Source organism: Zootoca vivipara, chromosome 15 (genome assembly GCF_963506605.1).
Source record: "Zootoca vivipara chromosome 15, rZooViv1.1, whole genome shotgun sequence".
Taxonomy (NCBI): domain Eukaryota; kingdom Metazoa; phylum Chordata; class Lepidosauria; order Squamata; family Lacertidae; genus Zootoca; species Zootoca vivipara.
In genome coordinates, this window is record NC_083290.1 from 4138217 (window position 1) to 4164263 (window position 26047).

Below are 26047 nucleotides of genomic sequence, written 5' to 3' on the forward strand. Positions count from 1 at the left end.
GAATGAAGCAAGTCACTAGTCTCTGCCACCTCTAGTTTTATAAAGGGGTCAGATTGTAAGAATCTCTACCAGAGTCCTTGGAGAGCAGCTGCCAGTCAGAGGAGAACAACAGTCTGGTCTCCTACAAGGCAGCTTCCTACCCTTGGCATGCCTTGCTCTATCCTGACCCTCAATTTACCTTTCCATAATGACCTGAACTGTGACTGTTCTGAAATAGCATATATTATCTGCCAAAACATTTTTTTTACGCCACATATTCCGAACTGGCAAGGGACAACTTTAGCTTTGTGACTCAGTAGGAATTGGTGCATTGCCTCCCCACTACTACCACCATTGCCAGTCTACAGGCAAATGAGGATAAAATGGCATTTGTGGCACCTGAAGGGTCTTTTGAGAAAAGAACAAGGAGTGGTAGGCTTCCTTAAATGACTAAGGAAGCCTACTGTTTTTTGTTCTTTTCTCAAAAGACCCTTCAGGTCATCACCTCCATGAACAGGGCTCTACACTTTTTATTACTGTATTTTTTAGTATTCCACTATATATGGTAAGGCAGGTCTGCTTCCATACATGCTTAAAATCAAACGTTTGCCAGAAAGGAGAGAACAGAGGGACAGGCAAGACAAGCAGGGATGAATGAGAGAAAGTGTAGCATGTTTAGATTTCGTTGCAGTTGAGGATACCTAGCTGTGGGTGTAATCAAGGGATAATACAAAAGTTGGGGTTTTGTAGACTGCTTCGAAGGAAGAGAGACTAATGGAGAAGACTTCACACAAGAGGGAATGGGATTGGGTCATTAAAACCTTGTTCCTATTTGTATTTTTAATAACCAGGTTTTGTTACTTTAGTACGAAAGCCACCCAGGATGTATGTGCGCGCACACACACACTGCTTAATTTATACATTCAGATTTCGTAATTTGGCTTGCCTTTACATCAGATTTGTGGATGGGTGGCTACATATATTTATTTGTTGACTCTTTTATTGATTTATTTGTAGCCCTTTCCTCAAGAGCCTCATGAGTCTATCACAGTTCTTAACACAGCATGCATGAGATGAAATAGCAACACACTCTGATAGTTTTCAGGGACACAGGAGTTCATTGTAAATATGTACACACAGATACACCTCAGCTAAATAAAGCAATTCATTTTATAAATCTGTGATTGCATTTTGAGCATGCTGGAAATGAGCTGGGAAGAGCATGTCAGAGTGCATTCATTTTTGCTGATGGATGTGGAGAGCCAGCATCTTGCTGTGTGCTAAATGGCATCCAAGGATTTGCCTAGTGCCAGGAGAAACCAACCCAAAGACTCTGTAATATCCCATGCTAGTCGTGCTTCATTAGTGTGCGTATTACTGAGCTTTGAAGTCACTGCGTGGGTAGTCGGCACAACTGCTGATGCTGAGAAAAGACTCATGTTGATGGCATTTAAGTTAAAGGGCTAGAGCTTGACTCTTGACAGGATATCATTTGGTGGATATTGTTGGTATTTTATTTTTAACCCTATGTTTAAGTCCCGTATTTTTCCATGTATAGGAAGAGGTTTTTTGCTAAAAAAAAAATTAAAAAGTAAAAAATTGGGGGTCATCTTGCACACGGAACATGGGCATCCAGGGGGATTTTAAAGCATATGTCCAGGATTTTGGCTTGGGAGGGCTGAGGCGGTCCCTCCTTTCTCCTCCCCCTCTGGGCTGCATGCTGGCGACTGGTTCGCCTCCTGAAGCCCCCGCTGGCTCGACCACCGGAGCAAGAGCAGCTGCCACTGCCCAGCTACCTCTCCTTGCCCTTCTTTCCTTTTTTTCCTCTTCCCCTCTCTAACTCAGCTGCCACTGAGGGAGACCATGCGGTGCCCCAGCTGCTGCCTTTGCTTCTGCACCACAGTGCACTGCATGCACCTCATGCTGGGAACTTTGAATGCGATTGCCCCAAAAAAGATAAACTTGCCACCGCAGATCATCCAGATTTTCACTTCTATTTTAGGGTTTTGTTTTCTTAATTTTGGGATAAAAAAAAAATAAGGGTAGTCTTATACATGGAAAAATACGGTAACTTACATAAACACGAAATGCTAAAAATTGAAATAGCCAGGAGATTTAGCATATGCACTTAAGTTATAAATCTCTTTATGTAATGACACTCCCGATTTACAGTTTCAAAAGGCTGCTTGTTGGCAAAAGCAATCATCTGGGAAGCACTGAGTAAAGTGGCTTTATAATGGGACTAAGAAGGGCTGTAGCTCAATGAGTGCACCTACATGGGCCAGGTCCCCAGATTCAATCCTCAGCATCTCCAAGTAGGGCTGGGAAAGACTTCCTGTCCGAATCCCTGGAGACCTGCTGCCAGTCAGTGTCATCAGTACTGAGGGAGATGGATCAACATATGGCAGCTTCAAATGTTCCTAATGGGTGTAAAGCCAAGGTTGTCAAGAGTGTAAGGTGTCAGGGTAGGGGTGGGTTACTGAGCTCTAAGACATTTGGACAGAGAAATTTTCTATCTTACCACAATCCCCATTTCAACTTCCATGTTGTTGCCACTAGAAAAAACTTGTGTTTAGGCTGCAAAGTGTTAGACACCATAATAAATAAGATATGTACTTTGTGCAGAGTTGTGCAGAGTTGTACTTGTAGCCACGTTGGGATCTTTCTAGTTGGTCCACGTCTACCTCTAAGCTGATTGGACCATATGGCAGATATTACTCCAAGGGAAAGATCACAGTAAATAGATAACATTTAATGCTTATGGTAGAATCAGTAATGGAGTATTCAAATTGCCCCACATTTATTATTACAGCCTTAATATTTATTATAACCCTGTTAATTCAGTATTGAAATTAGTAGTAATATCCAAATACTTGCAGATGGGATTGCTGAAAGAATAGTGGTTTGCCTAGTGGCCACCTAGTGCATTAAAAGCGGCTGTGTTTTGCACTGTGGACTTGCTGGTTCACAACTGAGAGTCTTGGACACTCTTCTCCACTAGATCTCATTTGTCCATGACAGTAACACCAAAAAGAAAAAAAGTGTGCTGGTGATCTACCTCTGCAGCAGGTTATGTGGCGATTTTTGGGAAGGGTAACCAAGATAACAAGCTGAACGATGCAGCCTTTCAAAAGAAAAAAGACAACCCCTTAAGGTCCAGCTTTTTCTTTCAAATTTCTACTAAGGAAAGATGAGGCAAAAGACTAGTGCTATTTGTTTTCAGTTTGGGGGCAAAATTTACCTTCTTATTTTAGTTAGCATTGTCCTGTGTGATTCTGTGTTGTGCAACTTACTAATTACCTTATTAGCAGAAAAATGATTTCCCCAATTCTTTTTTCTCTTCCAGTAATTGCCCTTCATTTTTGGCGGCTGCTTTAGCCCGTGCGACAGCCGATGAAGTCCTCCAGAGTGATCTATCGGCACATTACTTGCCCAAGCATGAGGATAGCCCTGATGGGATCATACGTAAGTGCCTTATATACAGTATCTTTTTGTAAAGCACTTTGAGGTTTTTGCAGTCTAGTGTATAAATTTTATGAAATAAATAAAATCCCAGAATATGATGAAATGTCAGTCCATCTGCTTAATTATCAACTCCAAGTCTATCCACTCCTTTTGGCTTTGATGCCATGGAGCATGATGCTCCATGTCCTTGTCCCCCCAGCAAAGAACAGAAACAGCATTGCAAGCAGAATCCTGACTTGCATCTTACCTTTGGACAGTTGTTTATGGGGTAGCATCCATTGTGACTATTTCAGGAGCCCTGTTCTAGGCCTCTTCTAAGGGATATTGTGTTTCTTCATTTTTCACACATTATTCTTCCTCTCACCTCCCTTTCAGAAAATTCATTGTTGTTGTGGCATTTGCAACACAATGTCTTGCTTTTTAAAGGCAGTCTTTTAAAAAGCAAAAGAAACTTTCCCTTTTTACTTGTTTGTATTTATGATGCAGCAAAACTTTCCATCCTACAGCCTTATGCTGTAATTCATTCTGGGTTGTGCTGACTAAGCTCCCTCTGCGGGCTCCCCACAACGCTTGTTACAATGAAAGATAGCATCTCATAGGAGAAGCTGACAGGGTGTTTGTTGTACAGCCTGGAAAATATATTGTCATCCTTCCTTCCTTCCTTTGCATTTGCTTAAAATATAAAAAATTAAATTCATGTGTTATTTACAGCAGAGGCTATAAATACTGCCTATACTTTGCCCTCATTTGTAGGTCTTTCTGCCTTTCCCTTTGCTGTGCAGGTGAATGAAGCAGATTTGTCATTGTTCTGGCTGAGCAGCCCTCATTAGTTCCAAATTGAGATCTGTTAAAACTTGCATAAATATTTGACAGTCTCCAAGGAAATGTTGACATTTTTCAAACTAATTCTACACAGAATATTTGAGAGAGCTGGAAATTCCTTGCAGCTGCCCTATTTAGAATGTCTTTAAACTTGTAATGTACAGAGCCCAACACGCTAATATATCAGTTAGCAGAATGAGAACATGGGTCAGCACCAGTGACTCTGTGGCAGAATCATATGCAGAGGGCAGTGGCTCAGATACAGGGCTGAGCAGGCTGGGATTTCATATCCCCATTGGCATACAGCTTCTTGGTGACTTAAGGCAAGCTGGGAGCCTCAAGGGGGGGGGAGCAGGCGGGGGCGTGGCTGGCACGTGTCCTGGGGGCAGGGCGCCCACGCGGGGGGAGGAACAGCCGCAATGGCACCTTGCCAGGATCGCACTGCCGGGGGCGGGGCACCCCCCGCCCACATCTTCCTCCACCAGTGCCTTCCTCTCCTTCTTTGATGGCTGAAAGTTATACAAGTCTCACCTGAATTAATGATGGCATAATCACAATGCTTGTTTCATATTTATTTTTATACTTTATATTATATTTATGTTGAGCTCAAGGAATATTCAGCTAGCATAATGAACTCATCAGCTTTCAGTTGCAAACAGCCGCATAAGCACCCCAGCAGCTTTGAATTTTGGTATGTCAAAAGAATACGCAAATCTACCATGGGAAATGGGTCACAAATTTCCTTTCCTTCCTTCACATGTCCTGTTTTGCAGCAGTTGTCAGTTAGCCAATTGCCATTGTTGGGTAAAGTGGCTGGGCCGGGTCTCCCACTGTAACTGATGCAATTAAGCAGCACTTCCAGCCCTGATGGTTCCCAGGCAGCAGGGGGAAGATGAAATGGTGCATGACATAGGCAGGATGACAGCTGACTCAGCCCTAGCTTGGCACTGCAACATTAACGATTGATGAGTAATTTTCAGCTGCACGGGGGTGGATAGCCTGTTGAGGGCTCTTTTTTAAAAAAAACCTGAAGCAGTAATTATTGATGATGCTAACACTGTGTGTGCTATCCACAGGGGGCTGCGTTTAAAGTTTCAGCACAGCAAATGGGCACCTTCCTTCAGAGGGGTTTTCTGAAATGTGCAAAGCTGCAGGAAAGACAGTGCCTTTCTCCAGGGTATTGGGTGGGGAAGCTCTGCAACCAGTGTGGTGTTTCACTTGTGGGACTGGCAGCTGCCTAGTCTAGAGGAGCTGGCAAATCACCATGTGCTTTGCTCTGATGACTTTTGATGTCGGAATATTCACTACCTGCTACCAGGAAACCACATTGGGGTTGGTGCTAGAAAGTGAGAATGGAAATGAGCAACTGGTTCCTCAGTGGTGACTACATTAGAGATGTATCAGGCTGGAGAGCTGCCAAGGAAGTGTGCCTGATTAACTATTTGCTTCAGGATTGGCAGACACCAGATAGCTGGTTCTGGTCAGTGTTTTGCAGCCGAGATGCAACCTATTGCTAATCCTAGAAGTTCAGAATTATGTAGCAGCTGGTTAAAATGAGATTGGAAAATAAATTTGGATAAATGAACTAAGTGGCTAGAAGCAGACTTGAATCATAGTCTATGGTTTGATAGCTCATGTTCTGACCCATCACACCAAATTGTTCATTACCCCAGCATTGTATTTGAGAGCTCACCTGGTCCATAGCTAACAGGAATTATATGCAGGCAAACAAGCATGATGGCAGTGGGATGGACTCTGTCCCTCCTCTGCAGCCACCATGGAAACATATAATCCCCTCCCCCTGCTCCCCAGACTACTACTACTTTTTTGGATTTATTTACAAAGCTAGATTAGAGGTTACTTCAGTCAAGTGACAAAGGCATGCACTTTTTCCTGGCTACTTTTGGTGGATAAATCATGCCTACTTAAGGTTCATTTTAAGACTGTGAAAGCACCACAGAAGGTAGACTATGCAAATACTACCGGGGACCTCACTATTGTGTGAAGGGATCTCTGCATATGATCTGCAGAGTGGGACTGGAAATTAGTATGTTTGCTATAAGCATGTGACATAGTGTTGATACACATTTGAAAATTTCTATAAAACATAGACGGAAAAGAGGTTATCCGTTTAGGGTTGAGGAACCTGGGGTCCTCCAGATGTTGCTGGACTACGTTTCCCTCCTGCTCTGACCCTGGAGCCATGCTGCTGGGAGTCCATCAATATCTGGGGGGGGCACAGGTTTCCCACTCCCACACTGGAAGTTCCTGGTCAGCACAATGATGCTTATTTCAGCAGAGACCACATATCCACTCTCCTCTCCTCTCCTCCTCTCCGGTCTCTTAGAGGTAGAAACAATGAAGCTGGCTCGTACAGTGTTCAGCAAACTCCATGAGGTTTGCAGCAGCTGGGTAAAGGACTTTCCCCTTCAACAGAAGCCCCACCGTTACTATGAAACATCCATTCATGCCATTAAGAACATGCGCCGCAAGATGGAAGACAAACATGTCTGCATTCCAGATTTCAACACCCTCTTCAACCTTGAGGTAAAGAGCTTTTTGAGGAAAGAATGGGTGGGAGGCAGCTAGGACACGTTATCAAACCTCAGGTGGGACAAGAGCCAACAGATCCCTGGTATGTTCTGAGACAGAAAGAAATTGGCACTTGCTGTACCCACAGATAAGCTTAGTGATGTCGATGTAGCTAATGACTGTCCAATAGTGGACAGAGAAACATCACCAAACCAGCAACCCTGTTGCAACCACTTAATCAGTTGTTAATAGTCAAGTCACCTAGCTCTTTATCGAGTGTGGCTTTTGTCCCCCAACCCCAGTTAAAATGCCAACAGCTGTAGCTGTTTGCCTGTGCTATTTAATGAATACAAGAAGAACCTGCTGGATCAGGCCAGTGGCCCATCTAGTCCAGCATCCTGTTCTCACAGTGGCCAGCCAGATGCCTGTGGGAAGCACAAGAGCCCTCTCCCCGTTTGTGGTTTCCAGCAACTGGTATTCAGAAACATTGCTTCCTCCAACTGTGGATGCAGAGCATGGCCATCATGGCTAGCAGCCGTTGATAGCCCTTTTCCTTATGAATTTGTCTAATCCTCTTTTAAAACTCCAGGTTGGTTGGTGGCCTTTCTCAGCCTCGTTCTCAGATGTTCTTCATATCAATGCCCTTTTCTTGGCAGGATCAAGAGGAGCAGGCCTATTTTGCAGTATTTGATGGCCACGGAGGAGTGGATGCTGCCATCTATGCTTCCATCCACCTCCATGTGAACCTGGTGCACCAAGAGATGTTCCAGCATGACCCTGCAGAGGCATTGTGCAAAGCCTTCCAAGTGACGGATGAACGCTTTGTGCAGAAGGCAGCCAGAGAGGTGAATGAGCAACATTAAGGGTGGAGGTTAATTCTGAAAAATCTGCTCAACAGTTATTTGAGACTATCTAAATGGCCTCCCCTGAGGAGTGGGGAAGTTTGGACAAAGCTTTCTTCCTGGGGCAGCTGTTTGTACCATTAGATCTGCAACAGGGAGCACTTCTGCAGCCAGCCACAGAATAAACAATTGTTACCTGGAGCAACTTGTGGTACAAGTTAATCTTCCAAAGGCTGTGTGTTTCAGTGGAAGGGTGGTTCAAGCTAGGGGCAAGAGTCCTCAGAGAATTACTTCCACTTTATTGGGGCTATTTCACTTTCTATGCCAGCATATGCAGAGGCACAACTCAGAACTGCACATTGGTGCATTAGAGCAACTTGGTAAAATCTTTGCTTGATACTCCATAGGCTTCAAATATACAACAACAACAACAACAACAACAACAACAACAACAACAACAACAACAATTTTATTATTTATATGCTGCCCATCTGACAGTAAATAGTTCATCAATCCAACCACCTGCTTAGTTCACAGTCTAGCAGTTGAGATGTGTGTTTGAAAATGCCTGAAGCAGCCAGGCAGCTTCTGCCAGTCTATAGCAAGGCTAAGGCTCTGTTTTCTCCCTAGAGCTTGCGGTGTGGGACCACAGGTGTTGTGACGTTCATCCGAGGAAACATGCTGTATGTGGCCTGGCTGGGAGACTCCCAGGTGATGCTTGTCAGGGGGGGCCAAGCAGTGGAGCTGATGAAACCTCATAAACCGGATCGTGAGGTGAGCCTTGCCTGGGATAATGGCAGAGTGGATGGTTCTCTAGCGTCTAGCCCCACAGGAAGGGAAACAGGTGTGGTGGTCACGGCACTATTTATATAAAAGCTTTCTAAGCAACTTTGGAACAAATACATCATCATAAGAACAGAAGTTAAACAGTATTATTTTTTTTTAAAAAAACCAAAAACCAATAATAGTCAAATGGTTCAGTTTTTGTGTGCCAGGAAAAGCAGAAGAAAAAGATGTGTCTTTTGAAGCAACTGATGGATGATGGCAATCCCTCTGTACTTCTGATTTGGGCCCTGTCAGACCCACTGTCCAGTTGCCTACTACCGGTAGCTACTGTAGTTAGCCATTAATTTAGGGCCAACATATTTTTACTTCAGAGGGAAATGGATGAAAATTGCCACAGCAAGTAAACTGTAGTATGTGAGAGCGAGAGACAGCATGCACTGAAATATTTAGTAGAATCCCCAGCATCAGCCTTTGACCAGCTTATGTGTTCCCTTCTGGTTTAGGATGAGAAGAAGCGCATTGAGGCCCTTGGAGGCTGCGTGGTCTGGTTTGGGGCTTGGCGAGTCAATGGGAGTCTGTCTGTCTCCAGAGCCATTGGTAGGAAACTGAAATCCTGTCTTCCTTTTCTTATTATCCCCTATGAGTTTTAGTGACTAAATATAGTTTCTAAATTGGTTGTGACTTCCCAACCAAGGGATACTGTAATCACAGTGAAAGATCCAATGAAAACATCTGCTCAGTGTGCTGTAGTAGCGAACAAAGCAAATTAAGCACTGGGAAAGGGATGTTACAGTGTTGCTATGAAAATCTGTCTTCAGATCTAGGTTGACTGAACACCTCATCTCAGAATATTGTAGAGCTGGAGGAAGTACAGAAAAAGGAACACCTGTAACAAAGAGGTTGGAGCTTTTCAGTTCAGAAAGCTGGGAAGAGAAAGATATGCCTTTATAAAACACTAAGCAGATGCATGGAGGAAAATATAATCAGCTGTTTGCTGTATTAGTTAAAGTGGAAGCTTTCAGGAGTAGTATACCTGATGAGGGGACAAGCAGCTCCAACTTCAGAATTCCCTTGCCAAATCAATGTGTCCATCTTGAAGTCTAGTAGTCATAATTGAGGTGTTTATTGGATTAACAGCACAAGATTATTGCACTTCCAATTAAACCAGAGTGTGACCAGATGGCTCTATAAGTAGAGGAGCAGATGCATTTTGCCAGTGCGTCTCTTGAGTGGGGCACTCTCTGACTGCACCAGAGAGCATGGTGCAGGGCTCATTTGTTGTGATAAGCAGGGGCATGTCCAATGCAGTAGTTACTTGTCTTTCCACTGTCCTGGAAAGGCAGTGCTACAGCAACATCCCAGAATGTGGGGAGCTGTTGCTTAGGAGAGCTGTGCTTTATGAGCAGAGTATGGGAGAAAGACAGCATGCTAAACTCAACACGAGACAAAATTGGCTTTTTATACTCAGGAATTCCCATTGAATTTGCAAGGTCCAATTTGATTTACAGCTTTCCTCTCATCCCCATAAAGCAGTGCAAATCCAAAAGTGGGCCTCTTACCAAACCTGAGGTCTAAACTCCCATGAGCCAGTAGCTTAGAAAAGATGGCATTCTGAATCATCAATCGATTCCTAGGCCTTTTAAATTTGCTCCACCTCTTCTCATGTTTTCTGGCTTTCATGCCAAATGAGAGCTAGAAGTGAGTCCCCACCCAAGAGGTTTCAAGCCCTTGTCTCCCAACCAGTGAGCATTCTGCCTTCACTATTCCAGCAGTTCTCTGCTGCCATAAGCCAAGAGGTAAAGAGAATTCACTGATCTATCCTAACTTCACAGCTGCCTAAATTTTCTCTGGATCTCTTTACCCACCTACTACAGGTGATGCAGAACACAAGCCATACATCTGTGGGGATGCGGACTCGGGCTCCACAGTTCTGGATGGATCGGAAGACTACCTCATTTTAGCCTGCGACGGCTTCTATGACACCGTGAACCCTGATGAAGCAGTGAAAGTGGTGGCTGACCACCTGAAGGAGAACAATGGGGATAGCAGCATGGTGGCCCACAAATTAGTGGCTTCAGCTCGAGATGCTGGCTCCAGCGACAACATCACTGTCATTGTGGTCTTTCTCAGGGACATGAGTACGGCCGTAAGCATCAGCGAGGAGTCGGAGTGGACAGAGAACTCTTTCCAAGGTGGGCAAGAAGACAACGGCGACAATAAAGAAAACCACGGGGATTGCAAGAGGCCATGGCCTCAGCACCAGGTCTCAGCACCTGCTGATCTAGGGTACGATGGGAGAGTGGATTCTTTCACAGACAGAACTACCTTGAGTGCAGGTTCCAGGATCAACGTGTTGGAAGACCCAGGCTATATTGACCTGAGGAAAATAGAAGCTAGCAAACTTCAGAGTACAAAACGCCTGTCCTCAGATCAATGGTTCAGCACTTGTGAACCAAAGAGGGCAACCTTGGGTCAGGGTGTATCAGCAGAGAATGAGACAGTAGCCGAACCTGTGCCTCCTGCAGGCGGGCAGAGCAGTCTCCAGGAGCAGCTAGCCTCTCTTCCTTCTGGCTCCACAAGCCCACACGAGTACAGCATCTCCAGCAGGCTTGAAGGTGAGCACTTCGAATCTTGGGGAGGAAGAGCTTCCATTTTCTCTCCCCTTCACTTCTGTGATGCAAAGCGGTGGCAGCGACTAGCCAAACTCAAACCCAAGCTCCACATGCTTCTCTTTGAGAACAGGCTGCTTTCCCCCACAGAAGAGTTAGCTCTGGCCTCACCTTGCAGTGAGAACAGCCGTAGAAATAAGTTGATAAGAAGCCGTCTCTGGCAGGGCTTCTCTAGTTGTTGCCGGGGTCATGGCAAGAGTATTCACCTGCTGCAAAGGCAGAGTCACTGTATATCAGACCCTGGGCTCCTCTGGAGGTGTACAAAGTAGCATGCTCCTTTGTATTCACCTCTCCTGCCCATAGCTGCCAAGTTTTCCCTTTTCTCACGAGGAAGCCTATTCAGCATAAGGGAAAATCCCTTTAAAAAGGGATAACTTGGCAGCTATGCTCCTGCCCCCCCCCCAATAGTTTAGGTTAGGCATTCACAGAATGAGGAGTAAATTTAAAAGAGTGAGCATTTCAGAACCATGTGATCGTGGAATGCACCACTCATGTAAATAGATCCTAGGAATGTGTGTTTCAGTCTAAAAATAAAATAAAATGGCTGGTGTGCCAGTCTCTCTCTCTCTCTCAGCAATGTCACATACACATTCTCTTACCCACATACACAAACACGTATCTATAGCTTCATTTTGCTCATGGCAACTAGATACTGACAGTGACAGTGGAATAAATAGGAGAGAGATTCTTTCAAAAGAGAGATTGCCAAAAAAAAGTGTTACCTGTTTGAGATGAGTTCTGTGGAGCAATATTTTTTGAAGGATCTTGTTTATAAAACCTGCCAGTTTTTGTAGGTGGGGTGGAGGGAAGGGGAGAGGAAGAGAGAAGTAGTCCAGGTTGTAGTTGGCGGGGTGGTTCTTTAAGGTTAACAGAGCCATTGTGGAAGCAGCAGGCCTTTGCAGGTACATTATTAAAAGCCATAGGGGGGTTGAATCTAGCACTTGAGCACTCCTAGCCCCTGTTGTATATCCAGTTAAGACTCATCTTATCTATGCCCCCATGTAACATATAAAAAAGAGGGAATACTAATTTTTGTAGTTTTTAAAGATCATTTTCTGTGGCTAAAGTTGAAACTATATTGAAATTTCAATAGCTTGGAGTCTTTTGGGGGTGCTTAGTGACATTTTAGTCTTCTAAACTAAAAAAGTAATAATGTTAAAACTGTTTTAATCTAATAATAGTAGTGGTGGTTAAACATTTCCACCACTGTGTCCTCCCCAATCCCTAATTTATCTCAGGTGTCAAACTGATATAAAGCTAGTTGATATTCAGATATGTTGTCCTGTGAACTGATGGAGCCAGCAACTTGCTTGTCTGACTTTTTGGTCATCAGTTCTCCCTTCCCCATTCAAAGGGGATAGTAATATGGCAATGTAGTGTTTGGCGCAGCTATTTATCTGGTCCTTGCAAGAGACCTTACCTTCAGAGTATGAAGGGACTGGGGGAAAGCCAGAGGAAGGCTTGCTATAGCAGTTGTAAAATGAGAGAGACTAGATGAACTCCAAATTGTCTGTTGCTCAGGAAGGGTTTGATGGTTGCCTGTCTCCATCCTTCATACTAAAGAGCAAAACCTCTCTCTCTCTCTCTCTCTCTCTCTCTCTCTCTCTCTCTCTCTATATATATATATATATATAGAGAGAGAGAGAGAGAGAGAGAGAGAGAGAGAGAGAGAATCAGTTTTAGCATTAAATAGCTGAAATGCAGAATAATCAGGGACAGTATGTTAGAAGAGGTCTCTTGGTTGCTAATATTCACTTGAATGATCTAAAATACTAAGGCATTAAATGTACAAAGATCTGAATATGTTACATTACATAATTCCATGGGGATTAAGTTTTAGCTCAACAGAATCACTTGCCCAATGCAGTTTGACATTAGTGTATAGGAACATAGAAAGCTGCCTTATACTGAGTCAGACCAGTGATCTGTCTAGCTCAGTATTGTCTACACTGACTGGCAGCAGCTCTCCATCATTTTCATGAAGATATTTACAGCCCTACCCAGAGATATTGAGGATTGAACCCAGCACCTTCAGTATGGAAAGCAGGTGCTCTGCCCCTGAGCTATGACCCCTCCCCAAACTGTTAATTTGCCTAAGGACTGGGGAGAATTAGGTAATTATTCTGAATGGCTTTTTATTGATTATTAGAAATCAAGTGCAGAAAGCGAAAAAGTCTTGGCTTTTACCCACCGGGGGTGGGGGGAATAACCAAAATTAAGGAGCGACAGCACTTTCCCATTCATCTGCAAGCCTTAGGTGCGTTGTGCTACAAATCAAGTGTTACCAATGAAAGGAGGAGCTACAGACGAGCAGGCCATTTCTGCTGCCATGCTTGAGGACATAGCAGGGGAGAAGGTAGACGGCAATGCCCTTCTACTCAATTAGTTGTGCTTCTATAGGAAAAGTGCAGTTCTTTGAAGATATGTCAAAATTCTAAAATGTTGCAAATGTGTTTTGACCTCTTCCCAACATGCAGTCATAATTGGAAAGTACTAGCCTCAGAGTGTGCTCTGTTTTTTATAAAAGAAGTGTAACTCCATATGTGTGAATTCATACATGGATTATCTGCTGCTCATCCTGTTCATCCTACAGGAGAGAATCTGCCATCCATTCCTAGTGTGGTCCAGTACAAAATATTGTTACAACTAGAAAGTGTTCATCTTTCATTACATAGTGGTAGAGTATGTAGGATCCATTTGTGAGGCAAGTCTTCAACCATGGTAGAATACATATTTAAAAGTAGTAGTTTTTGGTCCAATATAAGCTGCTCAATTCTACACACTAGGCAAAAAAAGCAGTGCTTGTGACATGCTGTGTGTTTTTCTCTTAATGCCACTGGTGATAGGACGTAGTTCTCTTCAGTTCAAACTCCTGTGCCCTTATTTGCTGCTTGCTGACGTAAGCAATAAGCTCCCCTTTTTAATTAATGATATTCTCAGTGTTCTGTATCTTGTACTTTGATCCTTTAGCTGGTGAGAATGTACAAAAAATATAGGTATCTAACTCTATTTATTAACTGTTAATGTTGGTTGTCTGTAAAGTGTTTTGTAAATCTGTGTATTTTAATAGTGGTGACATTTGCATAATGAGACCTTTCCAATAAAGAGCTGAAGCAGCCCTCAAGTTCTCATAATCTGCATCAGCTACATCAGTTGTGTAGGAACACTAGTAGTAGTGGTGGTAGTTGGTGAGGAGACTCCAGGCTGCCTCTCCCCTGAGGCTGTTCAAAACCTGCTGGTGAGCTTATTCACTGTGAGTTTCAAAGGGATTCATTTAATCCCTCTCCTAATGTCTCCTCTCTCCAGCTTTAACAGAGTTGTGAGGAATGCCTCCTATTGCAAGAAATGGAATAGCAGCAGAGCAGCAAGCCATTAATCCATTTCACTTGCACTAACAAGTTGTAGAAGTAAAATATTTATATTTTGAAGTGCCATCAATTGTCCTTGTCTGTTTGGAAGCCAGGGAGGCACACACCCGCCTACTCCATGTGACTCACCCCCCCCCCAAAAGAAGCAGACTCCTGTGGTTCCCCTACTAAGCACTCCCTTCTTTGTCCCCTCACTTCCTGCCTCAGAAAAGCAAGGGAGGACATATGAGGAAGAGAATATCCATCCTTTATTTTGGCAGAGCCTGTTCCTGCTTCTTGTGGCTTTTAGCAGCCAACACTCCTAAGTAGCAGCTGCCACTTGCTAATGCCTTTTAAATTTAGAACCTTCCATCTCATTGAGTATAACATTACCTTTTGCCTTCTGTTCATAGTGGTCCATTGTCATTTATGCAGAGGCACAGTGCTCTTTTCCCTAGAACATTCAATTAAAGCAACTATGCAGATTACATTCAAGCAGTCCTTTCCGTTACCTATAAATTTCGTTACAGCTCTGGAGAACCTGAACAGCCAGCTCCGCCAAAATGTAGCTCATTCTCATGGAAAAAAGAGAAGCAAGGAGATGCTACTGTAGCTTTGTGTATGCCTATGAGTTAGGGCTGTGCAGCATAAAAACCTTCAACTGGAGAAGGTTAAAGTCTTGCACCAATGGGTTGTGCAAGTAATGGCCCAGTTTGCCCATCAAAGTAAGCCACAGTTAATGGCTTACCAATAATGCACCTTTAGGTGCTGTTTTGTCTCAGCCCCACTTATGCTGAAAGGAGACCAATCATGATCCCCTAGCTTAGTCTTATGTTTGAACCGGGGATCATGTTGAGCATGATCAATCAAGTACGTCAAGAGCAAACCTTGGCTACAGATTGCTGGGATCAAAATAAATCATGACCCCTGATGAAGCAGGGATCAGGATTTGTTCCCTGCTAGCATAAGTTGAGAGGAGCAAAGTGGGCACAATCCACTCATGTATAGTAAGTCATGGTGGTTTATGAGCTTACCATACCATGTGAATGTGCCCACTGTCAAGAACTACATTCAAGTGACAAAGTCACTTTTAACATTACATTAAACACTAATCTATAACTTCCAGTATTAAACAGCACCGTATTATACAAGTATCAGAAGGTTTGGTTTATAAATATAAACAGATTTGTTTTACTTACCATTCTTGGCTGTTGCTTTTTTGCTTCTAGAAGTAGGGAGAGTCTAAACCAAGCTAGGTTGGGGAAAGCCAGCTGAGATTCACCCTTATTACTAAAAAGTTTACCATGGCACATTCCTAGGAATGCCAAGTGTATTACTAAGTTCCTGTTGAAATATACTTATGCTGTCATTAAAACTAATGAAATGGGTTGGTTTAATAGAAATGACTTTACTACTCTGTTGGGACCCGTTGACGACTTTGTTCCTATAACTCACAAGTTCAGTAGGAATCATGTATTAGCCATATTTTATTTATTAAAGCTGTTCACAAAAGGTAAGGACTATGTTCAACTTCTACCAATATCTTAATAAAACAGCAAACATTATGCTCTTGTGTACTTATTTCAAGGGAAATAACCACATTTTTCAAGAGGGGGGGAAACAAAGTTACTTTTTAAAAGGAGCTAAATTGGGGGGTGGGGAATCTTACGTCAGGCAACAACAGGACTTCAATTCTGCTGCTAAGCACAGTCTTGCTGTTCTAACTGAAAATATCACCAGAGGAACTTGCAAATGGCTTGACATTTTGGAGTATTGGAATTGACCTTACCCAGTGCAAGCTACACTTTCAAGAGAAAATGTTACATCTTTGTGTCTAACGTGGGCACTGTGAAGTGTGGGTTGGGAGATTTCAGCAATCAAGCTATGACCAATAAAGCAAGTGGAGAAGAGGTATATCAAGTGGCAGAGGGATGTGGCCAAGTTTATCCACTGGAGCAGACCCAACCTTAAATACCATCATCAGTGCTGCTGCATTGATAAGAAATCCTAAGGATATGCATCTCATTCTCTGCTTTAGGCACTCTCTCTTCACCAGCTTGTAACAATCAGGGCATTTTAACAGCTATTTATTGCATACAATCTGCCATCCCCATACAACACACAATATCCCTTTAAGTCCAAGGTCTGTGGTTTAAACTGCACAAGCACTGTCATTTCCATGTTCATTTTATTAATTAAAAGTGCAAACCATTTTCATCTGAACTATATGAATTTTTACAGCAGTTAAAACGACAATTTAAGAATAAATCCTTCCATTTAGTACAACATTCAGGAGGACGCAACAAACATTTATACAGTAACTCATGCTTTAAAGAAAACAGCCAATTCAGCTTAGCTTCACAAAACACCTTTAGCAGCTGAGATGCAATGCACAGTGGCAAAAGAGTTTGGCAACAAGTGTTTTCAACTGGCCAAAAATGGACTAATGGGAGGAGGGGGCAGGGGAGAGAGGAGAGACTCATGGATAGAGGCATTTCACTGTAAGTAGTTCAGGAATCAGAAGTGTAACAGCTTTAGTGTCATTTCAATTCACTTAAAAATAAAGGTGGCATGGGCATTCCCTTCCCCTTCTCCCTCTCCCATCCCAAACTCCTCAGCCATGAAGAGCAAGGCTGAGGCTCCAGCACCTTTTAGAGGCACGCAGGATGCAGATTGACACCAAGCAGGATCAGAAAAGCCAAGTACAGCTAGATTTTCAGTAGGAAAAGGACTGGAAGGAGCAAGGAAATGTGCACAAGGCATTACCAGAAACAATGCAGGTGAATTAAGCAGGACCCTGTGATGCTTCATCCAGCCACCTTCAACTGGCTAATGAATGCTTTGGGTAGCCCCTGCTACCTCATGCTCTACCTGGGCCAGAGAGAGAAAGAAATTTCTTATTAGAAGTAATCCAAGTCTATATTCCGGGGGGCGGGGGGAGCACAGAGAAGGGATACACCTGAAGTATCTTTCCAGCCTAGTTTAAAGAACCCAAGCCTAGAATTATGAACAAAAAAGGAGAAAGCAAAGCAAGTAGCTCTCAGAGCAGCCTAATGTCTCCTGCATCAACAATGCAAATAGGCAACCATGTACTGCAATGCTTCAGCAGGATCTCATCCTCCTGGAAAGTCAGTTTTTGACAGAAGCATAAAGAGTGAGGAAACCTATCAAGTCTTAAGATGTTACAATATCACCCAGGCAGAAAGTTACTTGTGCCAGAATGGCAGTTTTCTCTGGTAGCTGCCTCACTCCACAGATCCCAAATCCTCATAAAAGTTAATGTATCAAGGGTGACTGAAGTCATTTGCCACAATGAGACTTTCTAGTCACACAGAAACTAGTAGCCAAATAGCAGTTCCTTTGCCATTTACCTTGTGCTGCCGTCCTTTCCGGTGGCAAAAGGGAGGTCTTCGGGGCCTGTTTGGTCACCCTCAGGAAAAACTGAGCATAGCTCAAAGGCTGAACACACAAACAACAGGGATTTAAAACGCAACACACCAAAAGCAGTTTAAAATAACTTTTTTTAAAAGTAGTAGTATTTTATATAATGCAACCCATATAATGCAAGCAGGGGGCTGCTTCTCACACAGCTTTCCCCCAAAAATATGATGGAAAATACCTGTACTCTAACACTGCCACATTGAGCAATGTGCCCACTATACTGTGCCTGCATTGAGTTGCTCAATTTCCAAGATCCCTACGCAGTATGGGTAGGGCATGCTTGTCCTACTTGCAAGTACACTCAAGTGAAGGTTCTCCTAAACCAGGCACCCCCAAACTGCGGCCCTCCAGATGTTTTGGCGTACAACTCCCATGATCCCTAGCTAACAGGACCATGGGAATTGTAGTCCAAAACATCTGGAGGGCCGAAGTTTGGGGATGCCTGTCCTACACCATGCAAGAGGCAGCCTTCATGACCATGTGCCCATCCAGGCAGCATCACCAATGTGGTCCTTTCAGTGAAAGGAGAGAGAGTGGTGATGTATGAAGCCTATGCAGTTGCTAAGGCTGCAATAAGAAGGCCCACACAAATCAACAGAACTGTCATTGCCTCTTTGGGGGAGTCCTCTCGGCTTTGGAACTAGGAACGCTGAGGGGGTCAGAGTTTAAATATTGGCATCTTCAGGATCCAAGGGTGTAACTACGATGTGTGTGAGAGAGAGAGAGTGTGTGGCAGATACAATATTGGGAGCAGCACTAGATAAGAACCAGCAGTACAAAATCAGAAGCTCACAGAACTAGGAAAAGCGAAAGTATTTGCAACGTATAGGACAGTGCCCTTCCGATGTTTTGAACTATAACTTCCATTAGCCCCAACCAGCACTGGATGGGGCTGATGGGAGTTGTAGTCTGAAACATCTGGAAGGTCCCAGGTGGGGGACAAGTTGACCTAGATGCTGAGTTTTCCCCCAGCCCTGATCCCTGAGAGCCTCCTTACCTACCATCACTTGAAGGCTGGGACTGGAAAGCCTGGCTGAAGACATCTGGAACGGCACTGGCAGCTTCCCCATCCTCCTGCTCTTCATTCTCTGTGTCGCATTCAATGTCACTGTCACTGCTCATGCCTGGCAGGAGGTGAAGGATGTGCTTCTGGCAAAGCCCAGCTGCACACAGCAAGGAGGAGAAGAGACTGCTGAGGCTCTAAAAACTGCTCTCAAAAAAGCACCAACAGCTTCAGTCTCCTCCCTGAGAACTGCAATCTAGATCTAAAAAACATTCAAGCTTCCCAGTCTTGTTGAGCCTTGTAAAGAGAATAAAATCATTCTCTCAGAGGTTAACACCTCTTATGGAGTGATGTGGCGGGGGGGGGGGGGGAGAGACTTGCTGAACAGGAAGAACCAGCATCCCAGGAAATTATTGAAGAGCTGAAGCACCACAGTTATTCTTTGAGCCAATACAATTAACAAAAGAAGTTCCACATTTTAATGGGCACTAGCTGAAATCGTGCAACCCAGAATTGTGAGAACTGAATGAGCAGAATAAAAAAATTCCTTCAGTAGCACCTTAAAGACCAACTAAGTTTTTATTTTGGTATGAGCTTTCGTGTGCATGCACACTTCTTCAGATACAGTGAATGAGCAGAGTTAGGCAGTCAAGTCAAAAGATGAAGCTGCAGCAAACCCACTGCCTCAGGGAACTCTGAGCAGAGTTGCAGAGCAGATCCTCATCCTCAAGCAGAGCAGGATATTCAGATTCACCCTGGATAAGGCCCAAGTTCTTGTTTGGGTACTTCTCTTTAGCAATGGATACCTGTTTCAAGATCTGCATTCCCATGGGGGTAAACTGGGAGGCGGGGGTGCCCTTTGAGCCACAAGTTCTATGACCCTAGGAAGGCCAACCTATTTAAAACCTTAGAAAGGACTATGACAAATGTTACTGTCTCACTTCTAGTTATAGTTCAAACTTTTTTTGAAAATTAGTTTTTAAAGCTCTGAACCCTGTCCTAAGGCCCCAGGATGCTTTACAGCAGGGGTCGGCAAGGTTTACCTCACCTGGGCCAGTTCACTCCTGCGGAGATCGCTCCGTGGGCCGGATTGCATTTGCACAGATGCGATTTCTGGCGTCTGCGTCTGCGCATGTGCAGGCACGATTTCCGGCGCCATGGAAGTGAGTCCCCGCTCCGCCCATTTAGCGCAGCGAGCGGTGACTCACCGAGCGGGCAGCTCCGTTCAGGGGCGACTCGTGAGCCGTTTAAATGACCCCCGTGGGCCACTTGTGGCCCATGGGCCGCAGGTTGCCGACCTCTGGTTTACAGAGTTCAAACAAATAATACAATAAAAATACTTAATGCAGCTTTGTATTATATAAGGGGTTTCTATTATCCTGAGCTTACCACTTTCTACTAAGGTTTTGTTTGAATGTAGCAATTCTAGGATCTATTAGGATGCTCTACTCCTGGAGACTTATGGAATCTTGATGCCTGAATGCTCTGAAGGATTTTTCAGCATCAATACCTGAGTGCTACCTCTCTGGTATTTCCTCAGGAGTAGGACTTCCAAATATGACCAGATCATTTCCCCAGTAGAAATTTTGAAGCCTCCATGTCCTGACTCCACAGATCAATGGGAGCAGCACCCATCACTAGATGCCTGGTTCCATCTGAACAGAAGGCATCTTAGAAGAAGTCCAGTGCTCTCCATTTTGCTTCCTTCCTGGTTTCCAATTCTGAGTCATTTTTGCTACCAACTTTCAAACATGTCTGGCAACTATTGTCTCTAGTTTGTTGTAAGTTTTTCAATGAAAGCTAGAATTTTAACAAGAATTCCTCATGGCCTGGACTGGCTGACAGGTTATATATATTCCTTTTCTACTCTATGTTAAGCTTCCATGTCTGCTACAAACAAACCTCAGTGCACTAAAAAGTAAAACCCACTGACATCAATAAAACTTGTTCCAAAGTTCACATGTTGAGGACTGGACTGTTAGCCACATGTTGTTTTCACTGCAGAACAACGTAATCTCTTTTTTACTCTTACTTCAGTAAATCCACCTAATGATAGTCTTTGCTTCCACTATTTAAGCTGCTTTTTGCAGTTGGTAGCCAGCCAGCATGCCCTCTTGCCACCAGCAGCACATCAGTGAATCACTGTTTTTCTAAAAGCTCCAAAGTCAAAACGTTATCTATATTTAGCAGCTGAAGGCAGCGCCGTAACCTCCTTAAGCAGGTTCATACCACCCAGCTTCTCCAAGTGCTACCCTGCAAATCAGAACACTTTTCCAGATCACAGAGAGGCTGTAAAGCACATCTGGGGAGTTTCAATAGAAAGGCCAAGGTGCTGTGGGGCTTCTGCCAAGCAGCTCTATTTAGGAAGGCACTCCCTGTTTCACATACAAAGAGAACCTAAACGTCAGAGTGAGGTTTCCCCAGATCAGAGCATCACACTACAACGTCAGGCTCCCAATTAACTTTGTCCTTGAGTATTAACAGAGAACTGCCAACATCCTCCGTCTTCATGGCTACAAAAAGCCAAACCAAAAGGGTTCTGCTGCTTCCAATTCCCTTAACAAAAGGAAATAAGAAGGAACGGGGTTTTCCATAATGCAAGTTTTAAAAAAACCAATAAATTAGTGTGTCTGCCTTCTTCCTGCTGCCTCCTACGACAGCCAAACTGCAAAGCAGAGTGACTAAGAAGGAATTTCAGCCTGATGTCAGACACGCCTCCTGCAACACCTACGCAAGACTGCCCTGCGCAGATAACGGTGGTGGATGCTGGCACCTTAGTGCCGTCACACATTGAAATTCAAATGCCTGCAGGGGTAGAAGGCAGAGCTTTGCAAGAAAAGTCTGAGTGGCCGGGGGTGGGTGGGGAGATCTTCTAAATGAACAACCTACTCCCTGCCCCAGGGTGGCCTCTTGTTTCCATAGGGAAAAGTATTCCCCACTGCTGCTAAGCTTGCTTTAGACCACATTCTAAAGATGCATAAGAACCCCAACTAAGCCACAATCATTGCCAAGAGGACCTCACAGCAACCTCAGCCCACTTGCTCAAGAGATAAACAGCCCCTTTGCTCATTAGCACAACCTCCTTCTGTGAGGCAAGCCACTTATTCCAGTTTCACAGATGGAAGAGCCGAGGTGAGAGATGGAAAATGTTCTCCAGAGGCAACCGACTGACTGCATGGCTACAGCAGAGACTTGTTCTGCATTCTGTTGAGGTACACACCTGACCTTCAAAGCACTTGCTCTGGATACTCCTGTTGCTGAATGCTTAGACCCAGCTGGTGCCCTCCAGATGTCATTGGACTACAACTCCTACAGTTTACTCAGACAGGAAGAAGGTCCACCAAGGATCCAAGAACGGGGGCAGATTGAACCAGGAGACTCCTGGATATAGAAGGTATGCTAATACAGGCTCTCTCCATAGCTGCCAAGTTATCCCTTTTTTTAAGGGATTTTCCCTTATGCTGAATAGGCTTCCTCGCGAGAAAAGGGAAAACTTGGCAGCTATGTCTCTCTCACTGGCTAACAACACATTAGAGTCCTGCACGGAAGGTAAGTGACAAAGTCCCTCTGCACCTCAGACCACTAACTTAACCCCAACCCCAAGCAAGCTACCAAGTACAGCTTGGCTTTCCAGCTAGTGATTTTCAAGATTCCAAACGTATGGAAGAGTAAGAAGGAAGTTCATTAGAAGGCTCTTTGTACCGACAACCACAGCTGCTTCTTTAGATTCACAATACTTGGATGTGCAAGGTTACGGAGTCCTTAATGCATTTGAAGAGACATTCCTGCTTTTTTTTGGTTATTGCGCCCGTTTCCCCGCAAAACCGAAACAGCCTTGGGTTTACCTTCTTCTGCCCCTGCTGAGGCTCCCTCAGAGAGCACAACCTGCAGCTCTCCAGCCTCCGTGTTGTTTTCTAAGTCAGCAGGCTCTGTTGTTTCCACGCGGCATCTATTTGAATTGGGTCTAAGAGGAAGAGGCAGGGCAGGTTTTACAAAGCAGCCAAGGACATTCAGTGCTAAGCTAGTACTGCCAAGAAACTCAAGCTTTTGTTATTTAAAAAGGTACTTGGTTGCTGGGGTTAAACTGAAATCATGCAGACAACAACTACCAAGTCTAGGAGGTCAAGTCTCCATGCCCAAACTTTTACGTAAGAAAGGACAACAGAAGAACTCTGCCAGGTCAGGCAAATGGCCAATCCAACATCCTGTTTGCACAGAGGCGAGCTGGATGCCTGTGGAAAGGCTGCAAACAGGACCTGAGTGCAACACTTTCCCAGCTTGTGATTCCAGCAACTGGGATTCCAGCCTGGAGGCACATTTGGAAGTTGTAAGAAACCTTCATGGGCACCCCAAAATACCAATTTCACAGAATAAAAAGTGGCTATGTTCAGAACCCCCTTTCCAAACAGGTAACCCACCCAAATAAAGGTAAAGGTAAAGGGACCCCTGACCATTAGGTCCAGTCGTGACCGACTCTGGGGTTGCGCGCTCATCTCGCATTATTGGCCGAGGGAGCCGGCGTATAGCTTCCAGGTCATGTGGCCAGCATGACAAAGCCGCTTCTGGCAAACCAGAGCAGCACATGGAAACGCCGTTTACCTTCCCGCTGTAGCGGTTCCTATTTATCTACTTGCATTTTGACGTGCTTTCGAACTGCTAGGTTGGCAGAAGCTGGGACCAAGCAACGGGAGCTCACCCCGTCACAGGGATTCGAACCGCCGACCTTCTGATCAGCAAGCCCTAGGCTCAGTGGTTTAACCACAGCGCCACCTGGCCCAAATAAACCCCCCCAAAAGATTAAAAAGCAGCCACCTGTGCAATCTGAATAAACACTATTTAAAAAATTGGGAGGAGCAGGGGACCTTGCCAGGCACCAAAGGAGCACCTGAGGGTGCCATGGTACCTACGGACAGCAATTTGGGGCCCCAAAGCCTTACATGGCTATCAGTCTTTTACAAATGACCACCCACCATATTGCCCACCTGCAAATACTCCCCTGTCAAGCACAGTACTTCAGCCAACATTTGCAACAAATACAAGGTAAAGCGGGTGCATGCCAGAGAAAATATGGGCTACTTTTATTATATGGTGGTTTTCTGGGTGCAGATAAATTTATTATATATGTAGCATTAACTACTGAGCATCTCCCAAGAGTGAAATGCAGAGGATGGGAAAGAGAGGGACCCCAAGTTTGAGAAATTTGCTACAAAAGCCACAAGGTGAGACTAAAATGATGTTCCTCTCTTTGAAGCCACAAACAGGCTAACAGAGCAACATAAACTTACCCCACAGCAGTGATTTTCCTGGCCTTTTCCACAGGCATTATGCCATTTAAGCCACATGCACCCACATCAGAATCTGAGACTTCACACTGCCTGTCTTCGGGCTTAGACAATGGCTCTGAGGCACAGCCGTTCATCAAGGACCTGGGGGAGCCATGCCTACTGCTGGGCTTTGGGTTTCCCAGGCAACCTATGGAAAGGCAAGGCAAGTGTGTCACATGGCCACCCAAGCTATAACAATGGGATCCCAATGTTGCAGCACACAATCCATACTTTGGAATATACTGTATATTGTCAAGCCTGGTTAATTTGGGTGGTTTGGTTTATGAACAACTTTCTATTGCAAGGGTAGACATTGGGGTTTCCTCCATACATCACTGGACTTCAACACCCATCAGCCGCAGCCAGCATGGCCAATGATCAGGGATGATGGAGTTTGGAGGACACCATGTTGACTACCCCTGCTCTGTTGTAAGGTCTGTTGTTGTTGTTGTTTAGTCGTTTAGTCGTGTCCGACTCTTCGTGACCCCATGGACCATAGCACGCCAGGCACTCCTGTCTTGCACTGCCTCCCGCAGTTTGGTCAAACTCATGTTCGTAGCTTCGAGAACACTGTCCACCCATCTTGTCCTCTGACGTCCCCTTCTCCTAGTGCCCTCCATCTTTCCCAACATCAGGGTCTTTTCCAAGGATTCTTCTCTTCTCATGAGGTGGCCAAAGTATTGGAGCCTCAGCTTCACGATCTGTCCTTCCAGGGAGCACTCAGGGCTGATTTCCTTAAGAATGGATAGGTTTGATCTTCTAGCAGTCCATGGGACTCTCAAGAGTCTCCTCCAGCACCATAATTCAAAAGCATCAATTCTTCGGCGATCAGCCTTCTTTATGGTCCAGCTCTCACTTCCATACATCACTACTGGGAAAACCATAGCTTTAACTATACGGACCTTTGTCGGCAAGGTGATGTCTCTGCTTTTTAAGATGCTGTCTAGGTTTGTCATTGCTTTTCTCCCAAGAAGCAGGCGTCTTTTAATTTCGTGACTGCTGTCACCATCTGCAGTAATCAAGGAGCCCAAGAAAGTAAAATCTCTCACTGCCTCCATTTCTTCCCCTTCTATTTGCCAGGAGGTGATGGGACCAGTGGCCATGATCTTGGTTTTTTTGATGTTGAGCTTCAGACCATATTTTGCGCTCTCCTCTTTCACCCTCATTAAAAGGTTCTTTAATTCCTCCTCGCTTTCTGCCATCAAGGTTGTAAGGTCTATTAACAGCAATTTGGAATCTCAATATGCAGTAGTTACCAGGGAAATCTCTCTCTCTCTCTCTCTCTCTCTCACACACACACACACACACCACACACACACACAAAATCTGTTTATACCTTCAGAGGAAATCTGACAATCTCCCTTCAAGTGAAGATTTCCATCCCCACAATCCATTGCTCTTCGCAGAGACAAACTCCCTGCTGCTCCACTTCGACTAGCTTTGTTTGAATGCATTTTCTTATTTGTGGCTGCAAGATTTAGAAAAGGAAACCTACATTTAAAATAACCGGCATTAAAAAAACAAAAAAAAACAAAGACATGCCGACTGATGTTACCATTATCACATCTTTCAGTAATGACTCTGAAAATGGGGGTGACATCCCACTTGGCTCCCTGGGACATGGGACATTCCCTTTCTTAGGGTAAACGTCCCCACATGCCTTTTTCACTCAGCAAGTTTAATTACTCTCCATCACTGAAAACTGGTGCTACATCAGAAGTTATTTAGTATCTAAACCAGAGTACCTCAAAGAGCATCTGCCACCTAAACTGACTAAAAGCTTCGTAATTCTAGTTCCGGGGATGGGAGGTCACAGAGCATCTAGTGGGGGCACAGC

The 26047-nt window shown here is 44.4% G+C and overlaps 2 protein-coding genes across 10 annotated transcripts in view; one reads left to right on the plus strand and one right to left on the minus strand.

The window, feature by feature from the left end:
- The window catches only part of PPM1E (protein phosphatase, Mg2+/Mn2+ dependent 1E), an 86632-nt gene extending 70625 nt beyond the window's left edge, over positions 1 to 16007 (plus strand). Inside the window, exons 2-7 of the mRNA XM_035139826.2 lie at positions 3326 to 3444; positions 6614 to 6813; positions 7455 to 7643; positions 8271 to 8414; positions 8930 to 9023; positions 10301 to 16007. Coding sequence (XP_034995717.2) covers positions 3326 to 3444; positions 6614 to 6813; positions 7455 to 7643; positions 8271 to 8414; positions 8930 to 9023; positions 10301 to 11364 — 1810 coding nt within the window. The 3' untranslated portion in view covers positions 11365 to 16007. The remainder of the gene's footprint in view (positions 1 to 3325; positions 3445 to 6613; positions 6814 to 7454; positions 7644 to 8270; positions 8415 to 8929; positions 9024 to 10300) is intronic.
- A 41-nt stretch (positions 16008 to 16048) lies between these two features.
- The window catches only part of TRIM37 (tripartite motif containing 37), a 54752-nt gene continuing 44753 nt past the window's right edge, over positions 16049 to 26047 (minus strand). For 4 of the 9 annotated variants that reach the window (XM_060283095.1, XM_035139818.2, XM_060283097.1 and 1 more), the window contains 6 exons: positions 25547 to 25678; positions 24172 to 24358; positions 22732 to 22850; positions 18885 to 19046; positions 17814 to 17901; positions 16049 to 17313 (listed from right to left, as the gene is read on the minus strand). In XM_060283095.1, coding sequence (XP_060139078.1) covers positions 17310 to 17313; positions 17814 to 17901; positions 18885 to 19046; positions 22732 to 22850; positions 24172 to 24358; positions 25547 to 25678 — 692 coding nt within the window. In that variant the 3' untranslated portion in view covers positions 16049 to 17309. The other 5 variants (XR_004694011.2, XM_035139819.2, XM_035139821.2 and 2 more) reach the window with 5 other exon arrangements.